This window comes from Nicotiana tabacum, chromosome 22, assembly GCF_000715075.1.
Source record: "Nicotiana tabacum cultivar K326 chromosome 22, ASM71507v2, whole genome shotgun sequence".
Classification (NCBI taxonomy): domain Eukaryota; kingdom Viridiplantae; phylum Streptophyta; class Magnoliopsida; order Solanales; family Solanaceae; genus Nicotiana; species Nicotiana tabacum.
In genome coordinates, this window is record NC_134101.1 from 126,903,750 (window position 1) to 126,922,585 (window position 18,836).

Here is an 18,836-nt window from a genome sequence, read left to right on the forward strand (position 1 = left end):
TCAGGTCATTCGGATGAGGTTTGATAGACTTTTTGATCGAAAGCGTATTTTTAGAGTTTTTGGAATTCTTAGGCTTGAATCCGATGAAACATAGGTGTTTTGATGTTGTTTTGAGCGTTCTGAAGGTTGGAACAAGTTTGAATGATGTTTTAGGATCGGTTGGCAGGTTTGGTTGAGGTCCCGGGGGCCTCGGGTGTGTTTCGAATGCTCAACGGGTTATTTTTGGACTTAGAGGATTGCAGAAAATGCAGCAGGTCTCCAGTTCTGGTTCCCTTCTTCGCGTTCGCGAGTGGGATCTCACGTTCGCGAAGAGGAGCTGGGGCTGGTGGAAGCTTAACGCTTTGCGTTCACGAAGAGGCTCCCGCATTCGCGTAGTAGGGGGAAGTTTGCTACTGCGTTTGCGACAGGGGGCATCGCGTTCGCGATGAAGGACATCTTGGCCAAGCGAAGTTGTGCTTCGCGAATGCGAGGGCAAACTTCCCCCTCCTACGCGAACGTGGGACCCTCTTCACGAACGCGTAGGCATACAACCTCTCAGCTTCACGAACGTGAAGCGTTAAGCTTCCACCAGCCCCAGTTCCTCTTCGTGAACGCGAGACCCCACTCGCGAATGCGAAGAAGGAAACCAGAACTGAAGACCTGCTGCATTTTCTGCAATCCTCTAAGTCCAAAAATGACTCGTTGAGCATCCGAAACACACCCGAGGCCCCCGGGACGTCAACCAAACCTGCCAACCAATCCTAAAAAATCATTCAAACTTGTTCCAACCTTCAGAACACTCAAAACAACATCAAAACACCTATTTTTTATCGGATTCTGGTCTAAGAATTCCAAAAACTCTAAAAATACGCTTTCGATCAAAAAGTCTATCAAACCTCATCTGAATGACCTGAAATTTTTCACACAGGTCACATTAAACACTATGGAGCTACTCCAACTTCCGGAATTCCATTCCGACCCTCGGATCAAAATTTCGCTATCGAACCGAAAACTTCAAAAATTCAACTTTCGGCATTTCAAGCCTAAATTAGCTACGGACCTCCAAAACACAATCCGAACATGACTCTAAGCACAAAATTACCCAACGGAGCTAACGAAACCATCGGATTTCCATTCCAAGGCCGTCTTCACACTGTTCCAACTACAGCCAACTTTCCAACACTTAAGCTCTCATTTAGGGACTAAGTGTCCCAAAACTCTCCAAAACTCAAAACCGAACATCCCAGAAAATCAAAATAGCAAAAATAAACTTGGAGAAAGCAGTTAATGGGGGATCGGGGCATAAATTCTTAAGACGACCAGCCGGGTCGTCACAAAGAGTCAACATGGACTGAGTCGAGGTCGAGTGCTTTTAATAAAGTTATAACAGTTAGATTCGAGATTGGACATTAAAGAAAATATTCTAGTGGATATTCTCTGCACATGTACTGTTAGGGTGTTTAGGAATATGTTCCCCGTAAATAGAAAGAGACACAATTATAGGGGGTATGAAATATTTATTTGTTAAAAGACAGTTTGACTTGAGAAAGAGGATCGGATCTCATTGCAAGTATACAAATATCACATTTTCACCCTGTCTACACTTTTTCACTAGGTCCGAGAAAACTCAGATATTTAAAGGATTGTCCATCACTCATCATTGTCAGAAAGAACATTGGTTAATTTCACCCTTTCTTGTGTGACTCATTCATTCTATTTACTTAAATTTCATTTATTGCTATTCATTGATATTGAATATTACATTATTGCTTTTGATTTCTGGAATCTCGATTGTATGTTGCCGCTGTTATCAAAATATACTCACGTAAAATTTATTGCACTTTTGAAAACTATATCTTTGGGATATTATTGTTAGCTAGGATTAATCCTCATTTACATAAATTTAATTGGTTGAACCAATATTTATATTTTTTGGTCAAATAATTTGGCGCCGTTTGTGGGAATTTCTTAGTTAAATTTTCAGTTTCCCATATCTACAATAAACGCAAGCCATTAACGTCGAAAACCCTGATCTCCTTCCTTTGTGCATATAAATCCCTACATAACCAAAGGAGAGAGGAAAAAATAATAAGTATCTTCCCAATCAACCTCATGAATGTTATCAACAAAAGCTGTGAAACAGTAGGTGAAGACACGACGCCCAACGCGTCCCGCAGGTGAGAGAGGCCGCCTCCCCCACACTGCAGCATAACAAAATCCAGCGGAAAGGGGGCCTCCACATCTGCAGAAGAAGGGACGCCCCCAGCTATGAAAAACTCCTCGAAGCATAGCTGACCGACATGCTAGCAAGCATCCTCAACAAACCTGCTCCACACATGACTGTAGGAACCGTAGGAGCTTGCAGGACATAACATACGAGAAGCACAACCAACTGAACCCTCAAACGACATGTATAACTCACAATATCACTAGCAGTGCAGGTGATAGAACCCTCGCTGCTATTCTAAATAGGATGGAAGAAATGGAGAATGAAAACAGGGCGCTCCGAGACCAGATGAAAGAACATCAAGAACGAGTTGATAAGATGCCGGACGCACCTAAGCTGCTACCAAAAAGGGACGCCGGTAGGTTCGTAGAGAAGCCGTATAGAGATGATGCAGCCCTGCATGCCATACCAAAGACCTTCAAAATGTCGCCCTACCTCAGGATATACGACGGAACGATGATCTTGAGGATCATGTGACTCACTACGTCACTGCAGTGAAAGGCAACAACCTCGCCAAGGAACAAGTGTCCTCCATTTTGCTAAAGAAGTTTGGCAAAACCCTCATGAGAAGGGCATTAACATGGTATTCACAATTGTCGGCCCACTCCATAGAAACTTTTGAGGAAATGATCGATAAGTTAGTAATCATCCATGCCAGAGCCAATAAGGCCAAAGCAAGAGTAAATGACATATTTGCTATTAAAAAGTCCTTGGGAGAGGGATTAAGGGATTTCCTTACCCGGTTCAATAGGGTAAGGATGCTTCTACCGAACGTATCCGAAGGAATGGCGATCACAACTTTTCAGAACGGGCTGAATAGAGATGGTTCTAGAGCAACTAGAAAATTGTTAAGCCGATTGATGAAGTATCCTCCAACTACTTGGGATGAAATCCATAATGCTTATAGTGACGAGGTCCGAGCAGACGAGGACGACCTCAACAGACCAACTAACCGCCTAACCTCGGTATAGACCGAATCCAAAAAAGAATAAAGAGACAACACCAGAAGAGATCACCCGGTTCCGTGAACCAACAAGAGCAGAATCAACCATACATTATAACGGTTACCGTGCCCTTCCCACGCTATAAAGAAGGTCCATCCCGTCCAAGGACGGGAACTCACCGGAACAAAAGAGGTATGCCCCCTTAGTATCTGCTCACAATTTTTGTATGTCACCTACAAAAATAGTCTACGCTCTTAAGAAACTCAGAACAAAGGTGAAGTGGCTGCCGAAGATGAGATTGGATTCGTACACCAGAAAATCTGATGCCCTTTGTGAGTTCCACCAGGGATGTAGGCACAAAATAGAAGACTACATTGCCCTCAGGCAATAAGTCGTAAACACGTTGTGGCAAGGGCACCTCAAAGAGTTGTTAAGCGATAAAGGGAGAACCAATTTTGCCAGAGGACGTGAACATCAAGGCCTGCCAAAGCTGACATCGCCAGCTCGTACTATCAACATGATCATCAGCGGCAGTGATGACGCCTCTATCAATAGTGTGAAGTTCACTACCACTCATAAGCTCAAGCGGTTTATCACCCGTGGACAGTACGACGGACTTGAAGAAAGTATCATATTCGACGAGTCGGATGCTGACGGTTTGACTTTTCCTTATAATGATGCCTTCGTTATTACTCTACGAATTTTAGATACCGATGTAAAACGTATAATAGTGGATGATGGAAGTGGTGCATGCATTATCCATCCCCGAGTCCTTACCCAAATGAGACTTGAGGATAAGATAGTATTGCGCTGCATCACACTAACTAATTTTAATAATGCAGTTGAGCGGACATCCAAGGAAATTACACTCCCCATCTTGGCCGGTGGCGTGACTCTGGCGACAATATTCCACATCATGGACTAGGCCATTGCGTACAATGCCATAGTAAGACGACTATGGATACATCTCATCAGCCATCCCTTCCAACCTGTATCAAGTAATTAAATTCCCAACACCATGGGGAATATTCAGCATATGTGGGGAACAATGCATAGTCCAAGAATGCTACCACATCGCCTTGGATAGCACGACCACCCAACAAAAAAAAGACAAAGAAAATGAAGCATAGCAATCAACAGGGTCGAGGTCGACGTGAAAGGAGATCGGGTACGTCATCAAGGATCCTGATGTAGTCGTGGCTATAAATTCGATCATACAAAACCTTGACCCGATTCAATTGGACCTCAACGACCATAGCAAGAAGGCATATATCGACTGCAAACTCAGGGCACCAGATAAATTCAGTCAATTCTTAATAGCTAATCCATATTTGTTTGCTTCCAGCCATGCAGATATGTCGGCATCCCAAAGGAAATCACCACACACAAATTAAATGTCGATCCATTCCACCCCCCAGTAAGACAACTCTGGCGTAAATTCAACTCCGCCATCAACGGCGCGGTCTACGAGAAGGTAAAAAAATATTATAGAATGGCTCCATCAAGGATTCGAAGTACCCCTAGTGGATCACCAACATAGTAATGGTCAAAAAGAATAATAGTAAATGGTGAATGTGGGTGGATTTCACATACTTGACAACAAACTTGCGAACTTCTCCGTTATCTTCTTTCACCACAAAATATTCCCAAATATCGGAGCGTTGAGCAGTAGCACGGGGCATGATTGCACTTGAACTTGAACCTAAAAAAAATATAAATCATATGTTAGAATATTATAGTTTGATGATAATAAAACAAAACTACAAACTATTAAGTATATCATTATCACCAAACAAATAGAGTATTAAACTTACCCCTCAAGATGCAAGTTGCAACTATACATCAAACAATGCTAGTAGTGCTTCCATTATTTTCCATATCTAAAGATAATACGACCAAATATGTCATACAAATGAAAAGGCATGATATATTATTTTGAATTAAAATACAAACAAAATATTAAAGCTTACCAAGCTCGAGTTCCTCAAGATACTTCAAGTCTTCTTCAACACTAATAGGATTCTTCTCTTCTCTAATCCAATCTTGAACACAAATAAGAGATTGCACACATTTAGTAGTCAATGAACTCCTAAATGAATCAAGAATACGGCCATCAGTGCTAAATGCGCATTCCGACGCCACACTAGAAATTGGAATTGCCAACACATCACGAGCCAACTCCGAAAGAATAGGAAATCTAGGAGCATGTGTTTTCCACCAACTCAAGATATCAAATTCTTCACTAAAAGGCTCTTGTTCTTCACTAATGTATTTATCCAACTCCGATTTAGCACCCCCACTTCCATTGTCTTCCTTTTGTTTCTTTAAGCTAAGCTTAGTCCTAATTTTTGATGCACTTATAACACTCCCACTAGGTGTATTAGATATGTTGTTAGATGAAGTAGAATTAGATGGAGATTGATGACAAGATTCGGTTGAATACTTTTTTAGATACTCCCCAAACAAAGAATTCATATAAGCATACACCTCAACATTTATTTTCTTCCCTTTTTCCTCCCCAAAAAATTCTTCAAGTGCTCCCTCAACATATTCAAATTTGTTACGTGGATCCAAGACGGAAGCAATAAAAATCATTTTATTCATCTTTTCAGGCTCACCCCAATACTTCTTGAACTTTTCTTGCATTTGCTCAGCCATTTTCTTCAAATGCCCATCCTCACTAGCTAAACACATTTTCAAATGACAATAAAGTTCAGATACATCCTCAAAATGAGAATTACAAGTGACATAACGTGAACCTGAAACTTTTTTAGTTAGCTCGTGAAATCTTGCAAGAAACTCTATAACATTCCTCACATTCACCCAATCATCAGATTCAAGAGGACCTGCATTACCACCATCTTCACAAAGATGAGAACATTGATATGCAGAAAATCCATCATCAAAAAGATGCAACTTGTCAAAGGCTTTTTCAAATTGTTGTGTTGTATCCAACATCCAATAGGTGGAATTCCACCTGGTAGGAACATCCAAACACAACGTTTTGGTACATTCTACCTTTATATGTGCACAACACTGTTTAAACTTTAAGGTCCTTGCGGGCGAAGATCTCACATACCTCACAATATTTCTAACACGTGTCACAGAAGCATCAAGTTCTTTCAAACCATCTTGCACAATTAGATTTAGTATATGAGCCATGCATCTCACATGAAGATGTTTACCACTCATCATATTAGTTTTCCACATATCTAACTGTTTAGACAATTCTTTGACAGTTACATCATTTGAAGAAGCATTGTCCACAGTAATAGTGAAAACCTTGTCTAATTTCCATTCAAGCAAACAATCCCTAATAGCTTTAGCCATCTCTTCACCCTTATGACTAGTGATAGGGCAAAAATTAAGTATTCTTTTATGCAACTTTCAATCCCTATCAATGAAGTGGGCTGTCAAACACATATAATTTATTCTTTGTAATGAAGTCCAAGTGTCTGTTGTTAGGCAAATTTTTGGATGTGCTTCTCTAAAAGAACTTTTTAGATTTTCCCTCAATTCACCGTAAACTTCATAACAGTTCCTTGTTATTGTTCTATGAGAAGGAATACGAAATAGTGGTTGAGTTTTTCTCATAAACTTTTTAAAACCTTCATTTTCTACAAAGCTAAATGGTAGTTTATCAGTAACTATCATCTCAATTAAGGCCCTCCTAACCACTTTTTGATCAAATTTCCAAATTGATCATTCATCATTTTGACAAGATTGAAAATTTAGCTTTGTTTGACTATTATCTTCTGCAATTTTAAGTGGGTATTCTTTGCATCTAAGCAAATGATTCTTCAATCCTGTTGTTCCATTCTTAGATGAATTAGCAGCATAAGCTTGTTTACAATATCGACACCATGCTTTCCCAACCCCATTAACCTCAAATTTATCAAAATGGTTCCAAACGTCGGACCTAGGTTGCATTGCTTTCCTTTTCTTGGAATCTTCACTATCAATGGTGTTGGTGTTACTATCTAGCGTAATAGGTAAATTTTCAGTAGAACCAACATCACTTACTTTACTTGTATCTTCCATCTATACAAAATTAAACAAATATAAACATAAATTAACAATCAACAAATTAACTAATAACTACCTTGCTATCAATAACAATTAACTAATAAGTACCTTGCTACCTTACAAAATTAAACAAATACAAGTATTATCTACCTTGCTACCAAAGTAACATGAGTTTTCTTATGTGTGCACATTATAAGTCTAGGATTAGCATTTTCACTTTTCAGTGGTTTTTAGTTATCTTCAAGTATTATCATTTTCTGACTTTTTGAATATCAATAACAATTTCCTGTAACTTAGAATTTGCTTTAGAAACATTATTCTTGATAGTTTCTAAGGTCTTGATTACATCAATCATAATTGTTACACCAATTCTTGATAGTCACTGACAATAGAGCTGATGTAACACCATTGAGAACTCCAGCTCAGCTGAGAAGCTAATAGAGTGACTAAATCTTTTCTTGAAATTCTAGAAGCCAACATACTAGAAGTCAGAAGATACTGTATTTCATGATTTTCAAAGAGAGGAGTCTGCTATTGTTAGTTACTCATATGAATATGATATGGTAAAGTTCAAAAAATCACACCTAAACAAGGTAATACAACCAAAAGAAAGAGTATTAACGTGATACAGATGATATTTTCCTACTAAAGGGAAAAGCTCGGAATATCAGTTCATTCAATCAGCAATACAACCAAAAGAAAGCGAAACATACCTTTGAAATTGAAATTGAATCGAGCTCGGTAGACTGGAACAGGACAGCAGCGTCTTCGATACTTCGTTTGCCCGGAATCGAATCGAGCTGGAAATCGCCGCCTAACACCCTAAAATAGTTTGATGCAGAAAATCAGAAATTAAATCTCAACAAAAACCTCAGAGAGTAGTCGAGTACTGGGATGAGATCATGAGAATGAGATGAGACTTACAAAACTTACAAAAGTAGTGAAGTTAACCGGTGAAGATGAGATGAGACTCGAGCTCGAATGTCGACTGGTCGTAACTCGATTCGCAGACTGATATCCTAGAGTCGCAGTCGATTCTCGTCTTCTTCTTCTCGTTCTCGATGATATCTCCTAAGTCCTAAGCACCGCGAACGCCCACGGCCCACCCCTACCGCAAAGGCTGAACTGAAGCAGTAAGCAAACCCTAATGCTAATACCCTATGTCGAACTCGAATTCTCGATGAGTCTGAGAGTCTGAGTGTTGGGAGTTGGGTAATTGGGTTTGGGGCGCAGCTGGGCCTGGCTGTGGGCGTGTGGGCTGTGGCCCAAAATCAAATAAAATAGGTAATTCATAATTGGGTTTGGGGCTTTGGGGTTTGGGCTGTATAATATATTAGCAAATTTCGGTATTTCGGTATACCGAAATAATTCACTTATAAAACCGAAAACCGAACCGAAATACCGAAATTCACGTACCGAATTAGACCGAAATACCGAAAAAACCGAAACCGAAATATCAAATTAATTTGGTTCGGTTCGGAATTCGATTTTTCGGATTTTTTGCCCACCCTAGCTGAAGTTATGCGACAAAAACTGGTACGTTTGCAATTTTTTTTACAAAGCGGGCACAAGTTAAAACGTGACACAAAAAATGGGTATAGATGCAGATGCCCGACGAGCCGTGCCAGATCAATACCCTAAATAATTTAATTTTGCCCTGAATCGTATTCACGAGGAAAACAACCGTATGAAAATGTGTTGCATCCGAACTCAAATCAGTAATAGTAATTATGTAGCCAAGTCTGATTCCGGTACTGATTGCGAGATGTCAGATGAATGTAGATTTTATTAACCATATTAGACGCAAGAATTCCACGTTTTAGTGATGTTATACATTACATACTTTTTTATTCTATTATTTTGCACTATATAAAGATGGTTTCGTTCAAAAAAATATACCGACAAGTAAAACATCGTCACCCAACTCAAGCAGAGAAAATATTGATTGGTCAGTATTCTTAAGGACCAGAATGCTAGTGATAAAGGCAGCTCTAATCACAGTAACTACTCTACTGATTCTTTCTGTGATAACACACAAATCGAATTTGGCACAATAAGCCTCACGTTCTGACTGAACAAAATGACAATTTCCATCAACTAAAATATCCCGATATATGCAAGTATTATTGTGGACTACAATGTAAGTGGGCACATAGGCACGCTGAATCACAAAGTCTTGTTCGAGATGTGGAAATGCTTGCAACTCCTGTCCCAACAAGATTCTCAACAACAATGCCTCGACGGGATCGAGAATCATGCGAGGTTACAGTAAAGAGGATTAGAAAAGAGAACAATCGAATGTTTTTAAGACGCGGTAGGTTCTACATTGTCAAGTTGGCTGAGGAACAAGCGGCATTGACCGGTAGGAATTTAACATTAGTTGATAGAAGCAATTGACTTAACAAACGAAGATTATCTATCAGATGACAATATTGAGTGCGTCTACCCTACAGAGTAGTGAAATTCTTTTGATTTCATAGTGTATAATAATTTAGTTGAATATGAAACCTAATAACATAATTTTGAATAATATGCCATACTTCTTTATAAAAACAAACATACCAATAAAATGTAAAATAAATCACAAAATATACAATCTGCTGAAAAGATAACTGCTAATGTGACGATGATACAGAAAGCATACAAACAAGAAATACAACATTTCCAAACAACAAACAACAAACAATAAATCACATTTCAAGTTTAGATGGTCCCTCTGCTTTCCATCTTCATTTAATTATTTTTTTGAGATAATCTCTCTCGTGTTTAAATTCGGTAGACCTATGTTAAGGTATTTTTTTATTTGTTTTGATTCTTTTGTGTTCTAAGAAAATTCATGTTCTCTTTGGCTTCTTTGTGCTTAAATTGGTATTTAAACTTCATATTGTTTTGTAAAGACGCAGTAAAAATATCAACCGAGGAACTTTTCAACAACGAGTCTTGGTTAACCATTGGCTCCTCATGCCACCTAAAATAGTTGGGGCATTTATTCTACATCATACAACCAATAATTACTAATGGGTGAGTACAACCCCATATGCTAGATCAATATTAATCGAGAAAAATTACTCACATTTGAAAGTTTGCAACCCCAAAATCTTTGTTCAAGATTCATATTAGTCGTTGTTGAAGTCCTCAATTTCCGGTAATCTCCACAGTGACAAATATGTCGTTCTATAAAATGGCACTAAACTCAACTCTGTGAAGCATTAGAGATATGAGTCTGAGATGAAGTTAAAAGAAGAGAGGAAATCAGAGAGAAGTTCACTGCCTGCGAGGAGTGAACTAGGTATAGCGCATGCCTACTATCACTATATCCTTTTTTTTTTTTTACCGAACATCTATTAGCCTGGGGCGTTTGGCAGAAAGGTCCAGCACATTGGAGGCACGCGCTATACCTAATTTAGTTCTTCCTCGCTTTTTTCTTTACTTTGGTTCAGGATCTTATTTGTACTCCGATTTATTACATCACTTTGAGGTCGTCTTATAAATTTTAAACATTCGATTTTAGCATGTGAGGAACCAATGTCAGCTTTTGATTCGCACATTGACACAAGATGGCCAATGTTTACGTTGATGACTCAATTGAGACCACATTCTCATATATTCAATTATTCATGGTGCGACACTTGACGAATTATCGCCAAAAACATATTTCCATGTCCAGTACCACTGTACCATCCTGATTAGATCACTTTATCCATAATATAGCACTCACACACACCAAAGTAGTATTATATTAGAAATTTTATCAGAGGCGGATCCAATATTAATTTTCTATGGGTTCAAACCCATTATATTTTTTAGGTTATGGGTTCATATCTACTATTTCTTGCAATTTAAGTGAATTTTTACACATATTTTACTGCATCCGCCCGTGTCCAGAAAGATGAGTGTGAGGATCATAATCTCCTTTGGACTCACAAGTGTGAGGACGATCATAATCTCCTTTTGCTTTTCAGTAGAACACCTCTACGGCTCCGGCATTGTCATTCTACTTATGCCAGATGATTCAAACTGGTACAACACACAACCTGTGCTGCTTTTGTACCAACTGGTCAATCTTTGTTTGTTGGTTCCTAAGTGACTTGCGAAACTACCTATAATCTAATGTTTTCAAGTAATCATTTTAACGAGAGGCTAAAACTATCATGATAGATTTCTATTGCCTTGAAAAGAATTTCTAACAGAACTCTCAGATATCATATGGTGAATAACTGACACAAAATGCTAAACCTAAACCTCATAACTATGGTGAGGTGACACAACTAAAAACTAACAGGCACCTCTATTGGCCCAGAAATAAGCATATAAGCAATCTTCATTCTATGATAGTAACATAACTAAGTAGCAAAGCCGAAAAGCCATACCTTACGTGTTATCCCAACTACAAGAAAGCTACAAACCAAAAAAAGGTTTAAAGGAGCATAGTGTTCGCGGTAGAGACCAGATGAAAGCAACCAGGACGTGCAAAAGTTTCAGGATAAACGTGATCTAGACTCGAAATAAATCTAATTCATAGCAAATCTAACAAGCTTAAGTGAAAGTTAAAGGAATAAATAGCTTCCCCATGATTGAAGGTAATAAATCAACTTCAGTTGGTATATTTTCAAGAGCAAATCTAACACCTATTGCTTCAATTTTCTTTTCTATTTATGATTGGGTTCAGTTCAACCCGATCCGGGTGCAAAATGATGAAACCAAAACTGTGAAACCTCATAAACTCCCAAATACAGTTTCTTACAAAGGACTTGAAACCCCCAGATACTTGCACTGCACCATATTTGCTATGATATATACTTGCACTGCACCAAATTAGCTAATATTGCGATGAACACTCCCACATGAAGTTTAAGAGCAATAAGCAAGAACTGTTAAAATAACTCAACAATCACACAGTTGCCACATACACTAAAAAGGATAATCCTCATATAGGAAAAACTCTAAACGTACCGTTCGACAAAAAGATAAAATTGATGATCTTAAAACAGAGCTAAGCATAAGCCTCAGTAGGCACCGGCCTTGTTATAAAGGTAGGTGAGTCGAGTTTTCTATTTTAGATTGGGTTCATTTACAACCCCATCCGAGTATAAAAGGCTATGAATAAAAAAGTGAACTATCAAACTCCTACAAAAGCATACATTTTCTAACACACAAGGCCTTGAGAGCACCTTACACAGCACCGCAGTCGCTAATATGTTGAACACTCCCATATAAAGTAGATAATTAGGAATATAAATAATACTAATCAAAAAAATTTAAGAACAAGCAAAAACTGTTAAATAACTCAACAATCCCAAGGTTGCCACATCATTTTAAAAGGAAAATCCATACAAAATAACCGTTCGACAAAAAGATAAAATTGACGACAGCATTTAAACAGAGCTAAACATAGGGATCAATCGGCGCCGGCCTTGTTGTAAACATAGGTGAGCCCACACTTACCACAGTAGTGACGGTCAAAGTGGTTAGCCATGAAAGTTCCAGCACCACACTCAGCATTAGGACACTCCTTACGAAGCCTCTGGACTTTTCCAGAATCATCCACCTTGTAAAACTGAAGCACAGCAAGCTTAACCTTCTTCTTCTTGTGCTTAATCTTCTTAGGCTTAGTATAAGTCTTCTTCTTCCTCTTCTTAGCACCACCACGGAGACGGAGCACGAGATGAAGAGTCGACTCCTTCTGGATGTTGTAATCGGCTAGGGTTCGGCCGTCTTCAAGCTGCTTTCCGGCGAAAATCAGACGCTGCTGATCTGGGGGAATCCCTTCCTTATCTTGGATCTTGGCTTTCACATTGTCGATTGTGTCGGAAGATTCAACCTCAAGGGTGATTGTTTTACCCGTTAGGGTTTTCACGAAGATCTGCATCTTCGCTTTGGAGGAGAGAACTCGAGGAACACTGCGGCGCTAGGGTTTCTTCTTTGTTGAGAATGGAATGATAGTGTGTAGCTCAGTGCCTCTTTAATAGGGTTTTAGATACCCATTCATTTCTCCTTATTCAGGCCGGGCTTTCGAGATGAAAATGTATTTGGGCTTCAATGCTATTCACTTCGGCTTCGGCCTCAATGCGCTCAAATGAGGTAGAAATTACACCAGGTAGTCACTCTAAAGGATTACTATCTAGGAATTAACCTGTGCATCTTGAATTTCGGTTTTTCAATTCAAATTTTCAGGAGAAAAAAGCTCCTGAATTGTTCTGAAGTTAAGATTTTTAATTTCAAATTTCAGAACAAAATAAATATTGGTTAATTTCTAAATAACATCCCTAAGAGTGACTATTTGTGCATTTACCCCCCTCAAATGAGTTGTTCAAAGGACTTGGGGTGATTTGCATAAATAGGACACTTTAGTGTCACTCTTGAATTTTGAACTCCGCTTGTCCCTTTGATAGAATTTCAAGTTTAATAAATCTTGTCATTTGCTTGTCCCATGGGTAATACTTTTGATTTTTGACCTTAAAGATTTATTTATGGAGCAAGTAGGGGTCAAAAAATCAAGATCATCCATTTTTAAGATCAATAGGTGTAATTTTCTGAAAGACTTATGAGTGGCATGAATTTTAGTTTGGATTTGGAAAATGAAAGAAATGAAAATAATGATTATTAGCGATTTAGTGTTGAAGCACTTAAAAATAAATTTTGTTTCTTTAATACTTTATCTTCACCCATCGCCTCTCATTTTTACTTCATTTGAAATATTTTGTTTAATTTATCTGATTTGTAAAATTTATTGGCTCGACTAAGCATATTCTATAGACATAAGCTACATAGGGATAGGGTGGTAACACTTGGATCCCATTCAATGCTTAGGTTTGCCAAATGTGCAATTTGTACCCAAACAACAACAAAAAATTCTGAATATTTGCTATTTTGTCAAACTAAAGTTCTTTGAAAATATTTGATGTTTCAGAAGTATAAAAATTCGCTTATTACTCTTTTTTCGAATAATTTATTGTAGTTTTAAATTTAATTAGTAGGTATTAATTAATGAAAAATAAAAGAGTAGTTTAGACAAATACTATTATGATTAAGATTTAAAGAAAAAATCAATTCTCTTAAGGGTGTAAGAAGTCAGAGTCCGGAACCTAAATTTTATTTTTTTGGACTCAAATTACGTTAATAGGTGTTTAAAAAAATACATTTTTATATATAGCGTGCAAAAACAAGACGCTATACATTAACGGTAACGTCTGCCGTTAAGGTATAGCGTGTTGTAATTGCACGCTATACATATAGCGCCCAAAAAAATGTTATACCCTATATATGGACCCACCAATAAGTGAACTGACAAACACAATAATTTAATGTGTATAGCGTATATTTAAAGAACACTATATGGCAAAAAAATTCCATATCCCGGGCTAGCCATTTCCTATATAAAGTGGTTAGGATTTTAGGAAAATTCGTTCACATAAAATTCTAACTCCCATTCAATTTTTTCTTGTTGTTAAATTCTGAAGCATTTTTTTCGTAATTTCTGAAGAGCGTAGAATAAGAGTTTCATTATATTGGGGGGGTGAGGTTGTGATGGAGAATAACTCTGTGAGGTATAGTTTATCTCCACAAGGTCATGTTAAATTGCCACTTACAATAGAGTACGATAAATTGATATCGTTGTTATGCAAAAAAATAGGTGTGAGGAAACGTTCAGTGATACTTAAAGTAACCGGAAGATATTCGTATTCCGTCACTCCGCGAGGGGCTGCTTTTTACTCGGAGTTAAACATCTAGGATGATGAAACTTTGAGGGATTTTCTGAGGACTCCGGATGAATACCGGAATATCTTGTAATAAATATGTTGGATATGTACGTAAAGGTCGAAGACGTTCCAAACAATGAGGTTGTCGGACAGGTTCCCGATAACCCACAATCATCGGGTGGCTATTCTGGAGGAGTTTTTGCCGGACAGGTTCCGGATGAAAGAGTTTTCCTTAATTTAAACTTATCACCGCCTGTTTTACAAAATTCACAAGACGAGTGGTAAGCTTCAATTTTTCTTTGTGTTACGATGTACATTTTTGTTGTATTGAATTTGTATTAACGCTCATATATTTAACAAGGGGTACAAGCCGGATATGAATTTTACAAATTATGAACCCAAGCATAGCTTTGGTGCGTTGGATCATGGTGGTCCATCCGGGAGCCATCACCTAAATGAAAATGTCCATCATGGAATTTCATCACATTACGACTTGTAAGTGAAGTGATACGGCTATATGGAAAGTATTTATTAAATTCAACATCTTATTATTTTGTTGATTGTGCAATAAAAACGAGCAAGTTGAACCAAATGTACTCACTCAATTGCCCGAAGATGATGTATTAAATCGGGATCTAGCAGATGCACAGAGTGAGGAAGAGAATAGTGATTACGACAACAATGCTGATGAATCTGGAGACGAGACGCCTTTTCTTCGTGAGGATGGTGATGAGGAGGATGAGAAGGAAGGACATGATTTGACGAGAGAGTATGCTCCACCCCCCTAGACGAAAAGTGTACGAGTCCCAAGTGCCGTTTCATTCAAGGGAAATTCCTTACCTTGATAACTTGCCAAGCATGCCGGATGTGGAAGCTCTCACAAGGGATTTTGATGAAATTCGGACAGCAATATGGGATGAGTGTAGACCAACGGTGCTGGCAAAGGGCATGTTTTTTCCTGATAAGCGCGCCTAAGCAGGGATTGTAAAATGCACAACGTAAAAGAGTGTCGTGAGATGACGGTATGGGAGTCAAGTCTGGTTGTATACAAGGTTGTTTGTCGCATGTGGTTTTGGCCATGTCATTGGATGTTATGTGCGAGCAAGAAGAAGACAGGTCTGTGGAAAGTGGGTAAATACATTCCCACCCACACATGCGAAATGTACACATTCAACGGGAATCACTTCAACTTGGATATTGACTTGATTTCTCTTGTTCTTATTCCACACATCGAAGCGTCCATAAGGTATAAAATTAAATAGTGCATTACAGCAGTCCACCAGGAACATGGCCATACCATTACTAAAAGAAAGGCATATCTCGGGCGCAAACGAGCATTTGAAATAGTCTATGGTAACTGGGATAAGTCATTTGTAGATCTGCCTAGATACATGGCTGCACTGCAGCAGTTTAACCCTGGGACGGTTGTTGAATGGAAGCTTGAGCATTCCAGGTAAACCAGAATATACATTCAATTACGTGTTCTAGGCATTTAAACCAGCAATTGATGGTTTTTCGCATTGTCGGTCGTAATATCCATAGACGACACTCATGTCTATGAAAAGTACGATATCAAGTTGTTCATAGCCGTGGCAGTAGATGCTAATGGACAGATATTTCCTCTAGCTTTTTCTATTTATGCCAATGAAAGCCAAGAGACGTGGACGCTATTTTTGAACCACTTGAAAGAGCAAGTTGTCAAACAATATTCCGATATTTGTCTAATATCTGATCGGCACGGTAGTATCTTAAGTTCTGTGGAGAACTTGCCTGCATGGCAAGAACCTTATGTGTACCATCGTTACTGTGTTAGGCACCTTAAAGCCAATTTCCAGAAGGCACATCCCAACAAGGATCTGCATGATTTGATGTGGATGGCAACAACAGACCACCAATAACATAAATTCCGGAGGCACATGGAATATATCAGGCAAGAAGACGAGGCAGCCTATCGTTGGTTAATGCGACATGACCCTGAAAAATGGACTTTGCATGCGGATGGTGGCAGACGATGGGGAAATCTGACTACAAATGTATTAGAGTCTTTCAACGGGTTATTGAAGTCGGCAAGAGGATTGCCTGTCATAGCCATGGTGCGGATGTCGTTCAAGCAGATGGCGGAGAGGTTGGTTGAAAGGTCTGCAACTGCAACATCATTGATGGAAAGGGGTGTTGAATTTATGCCAGTGCCGATGCAGAGATTTGAGAAATACAGACGGCGAGCGCATTGCCATTCATTTTTGCAGTATGATAACGAAAGAAATATTTTTGAAGTTTGCACCGCTATCCATCAAAATCGGGGTAATAATGTACATACTGGAAATGAATCTGCAAGGTTATGCTCTTGTGGGAAATGGTCCATCTACCACATGCCTTGCTCACATGCCATCAAGTGCTTTCAACAAGTTGGTTTAGGTGTAACCAACTATGTTGATTAACAATATAGTGTTGCAAAGTACCTAAATACATATAGTGGGCAGTTGCAGCCAGTGGGTGCTGAGCATTATTGGTCGCTTGAACCATTTAAAATGGTGTGTAACAAGTCCTATTTGCGCCGAATACAGGTGAAGAAGAGAACGCGTATACGGAACCAAATGGATGTTAGTGATACCGTTTATACGCGCAGATGTGGTATATGCTCGCAAACAGGACACGACCATCGAAAATGTCATTTGGGTGGCAACAGTAATCAAGCTCGAGGTGGGTGTTCTTCTATTGTGCCTAACTATTAATGAGTTTGTGTTGTAATATTTAATTGTTTTGTTTATGTTGCAAGATTTATAAAATAAAATTATGTTTGTTAATTATGAGTTGAATTTCTCCATTTCAGTTTTTAATGATAATTAAAAAAATTATATACTCGGAAGATCTGGAAACAACATTGAACTTTCATAAATCTGATTAATTTATGACTGTGTGTTGTCTTGTCGATCTGAAAAAGCTGCCCAACTGACATAAAGTTGTTTCATACCTGTTAGAACATTTAACACGCAAAGCATAACGTAGGTAAATACTACGTTATGTCTATATATAGCGCGGTTAAATACTACGTTATATGTGTGTGTTGTCTTGTCGATCTGACATAAAGCTGTTTCGTACCCGTCAGAACATTTAACACGCAAGGCATAACGTGGTTAAATATTACGTTATGTCTATATATAGCGCGGTTAAATACTACGTTATGTGTGTTGTCTTGCCTATAAATGACGAGCTCATTCTACATATTTTCTTCGCTCAAAAATAACTAATAGCAAATCTTCCTTGAAAAGCAAGTTTTTTTTAACAGAAAAATGTCTCAGCCTATTTATGTCCCAAGGTGCAAGTGCGGAAAAAAATGCCAGATGCAAAGTTGTTGGGATAATGGTACAGCTGGACGCTGCTTCTGGGAATGTTTGAACAAGTTTTATAAGGTTCTCGGCGAACCTATTTGCGATTTTGAGGTATGGATTGATAAACCTTGTCATCAGGAATACTACAAAGGATTGTTGAACGATCTTAATGATTTGTGTTTAAAATAGTGGGAATGTGAAAAACAACTTAAAAAAGAGGTTGTGGAGTTGAAAGCGAAACTTAAAGAGGTAGAAGAAGAAAAAAAATAAGTTGTCAGAACAATTTAAGTGGTTGGAGCAGAGAATAATGGGCGGCAGTGACTAAACGTATGTGTTTAGTGTATCAATTTGTCTTTATGCGTGTTGTCGTGCATTTTTATTAAGCTAAAGTAGTTGTAATGAACTTTATTTTCAGTATTTGTAATATAATTTTACTTCTTTACGACTTGTGTGTGTTGTAGTACGAAACTAGCTAATTAACGGAGTAATAAAAAAGTAATGCCCATATTGTATAAAAGTTGTTGTTGATGTATATACAAAAATATTATTTACATATAATACAAAAAAAAGAATAAAATCAATATGTCCCGCATCCAGTGTGCTTCAACGCAGCCGCTGGCCTGAGGCGTAT

The 18,836-nt window shown here is 38.3% G+C and overlaps 1 protein-coding gene across 1 annotated transcript; it reads right to left on the bottom strand.

Moving 5' to 3' along the window:
* Window positions 1-12,433: 12,433 nt before the first annotated feature.
* On the bottom strand, window positions 12,434-13,156 carry LOC107824038 (ubiquitin-ribosomal protein eS31 fusion protein). The gene has a single exon (XM_016650758.2). It carries the CDS (start codon window positions 13,043-13,045, stop codon window positions 12,575-12,577), a length of 471 nt encoding a protein of 156 aa, XP_016506244.1. The 5' UTR covers window positions 13,046-13,156; the 3' UTR covers window positions 12,434-12,574.
* Window positions 13,157-18,836: the final 5,680 nt, after the last annotated feature.

What these genes read in the sequence shown, in the direction of transcription:
- LOC107824038 (XM_016650758.2), bottom strand. Translation starts at nt 13,045, where the DNA reads ATGCAGATCTTCGTGAAAACCCTAACGGGTAAAACAATCACCCTTGAG.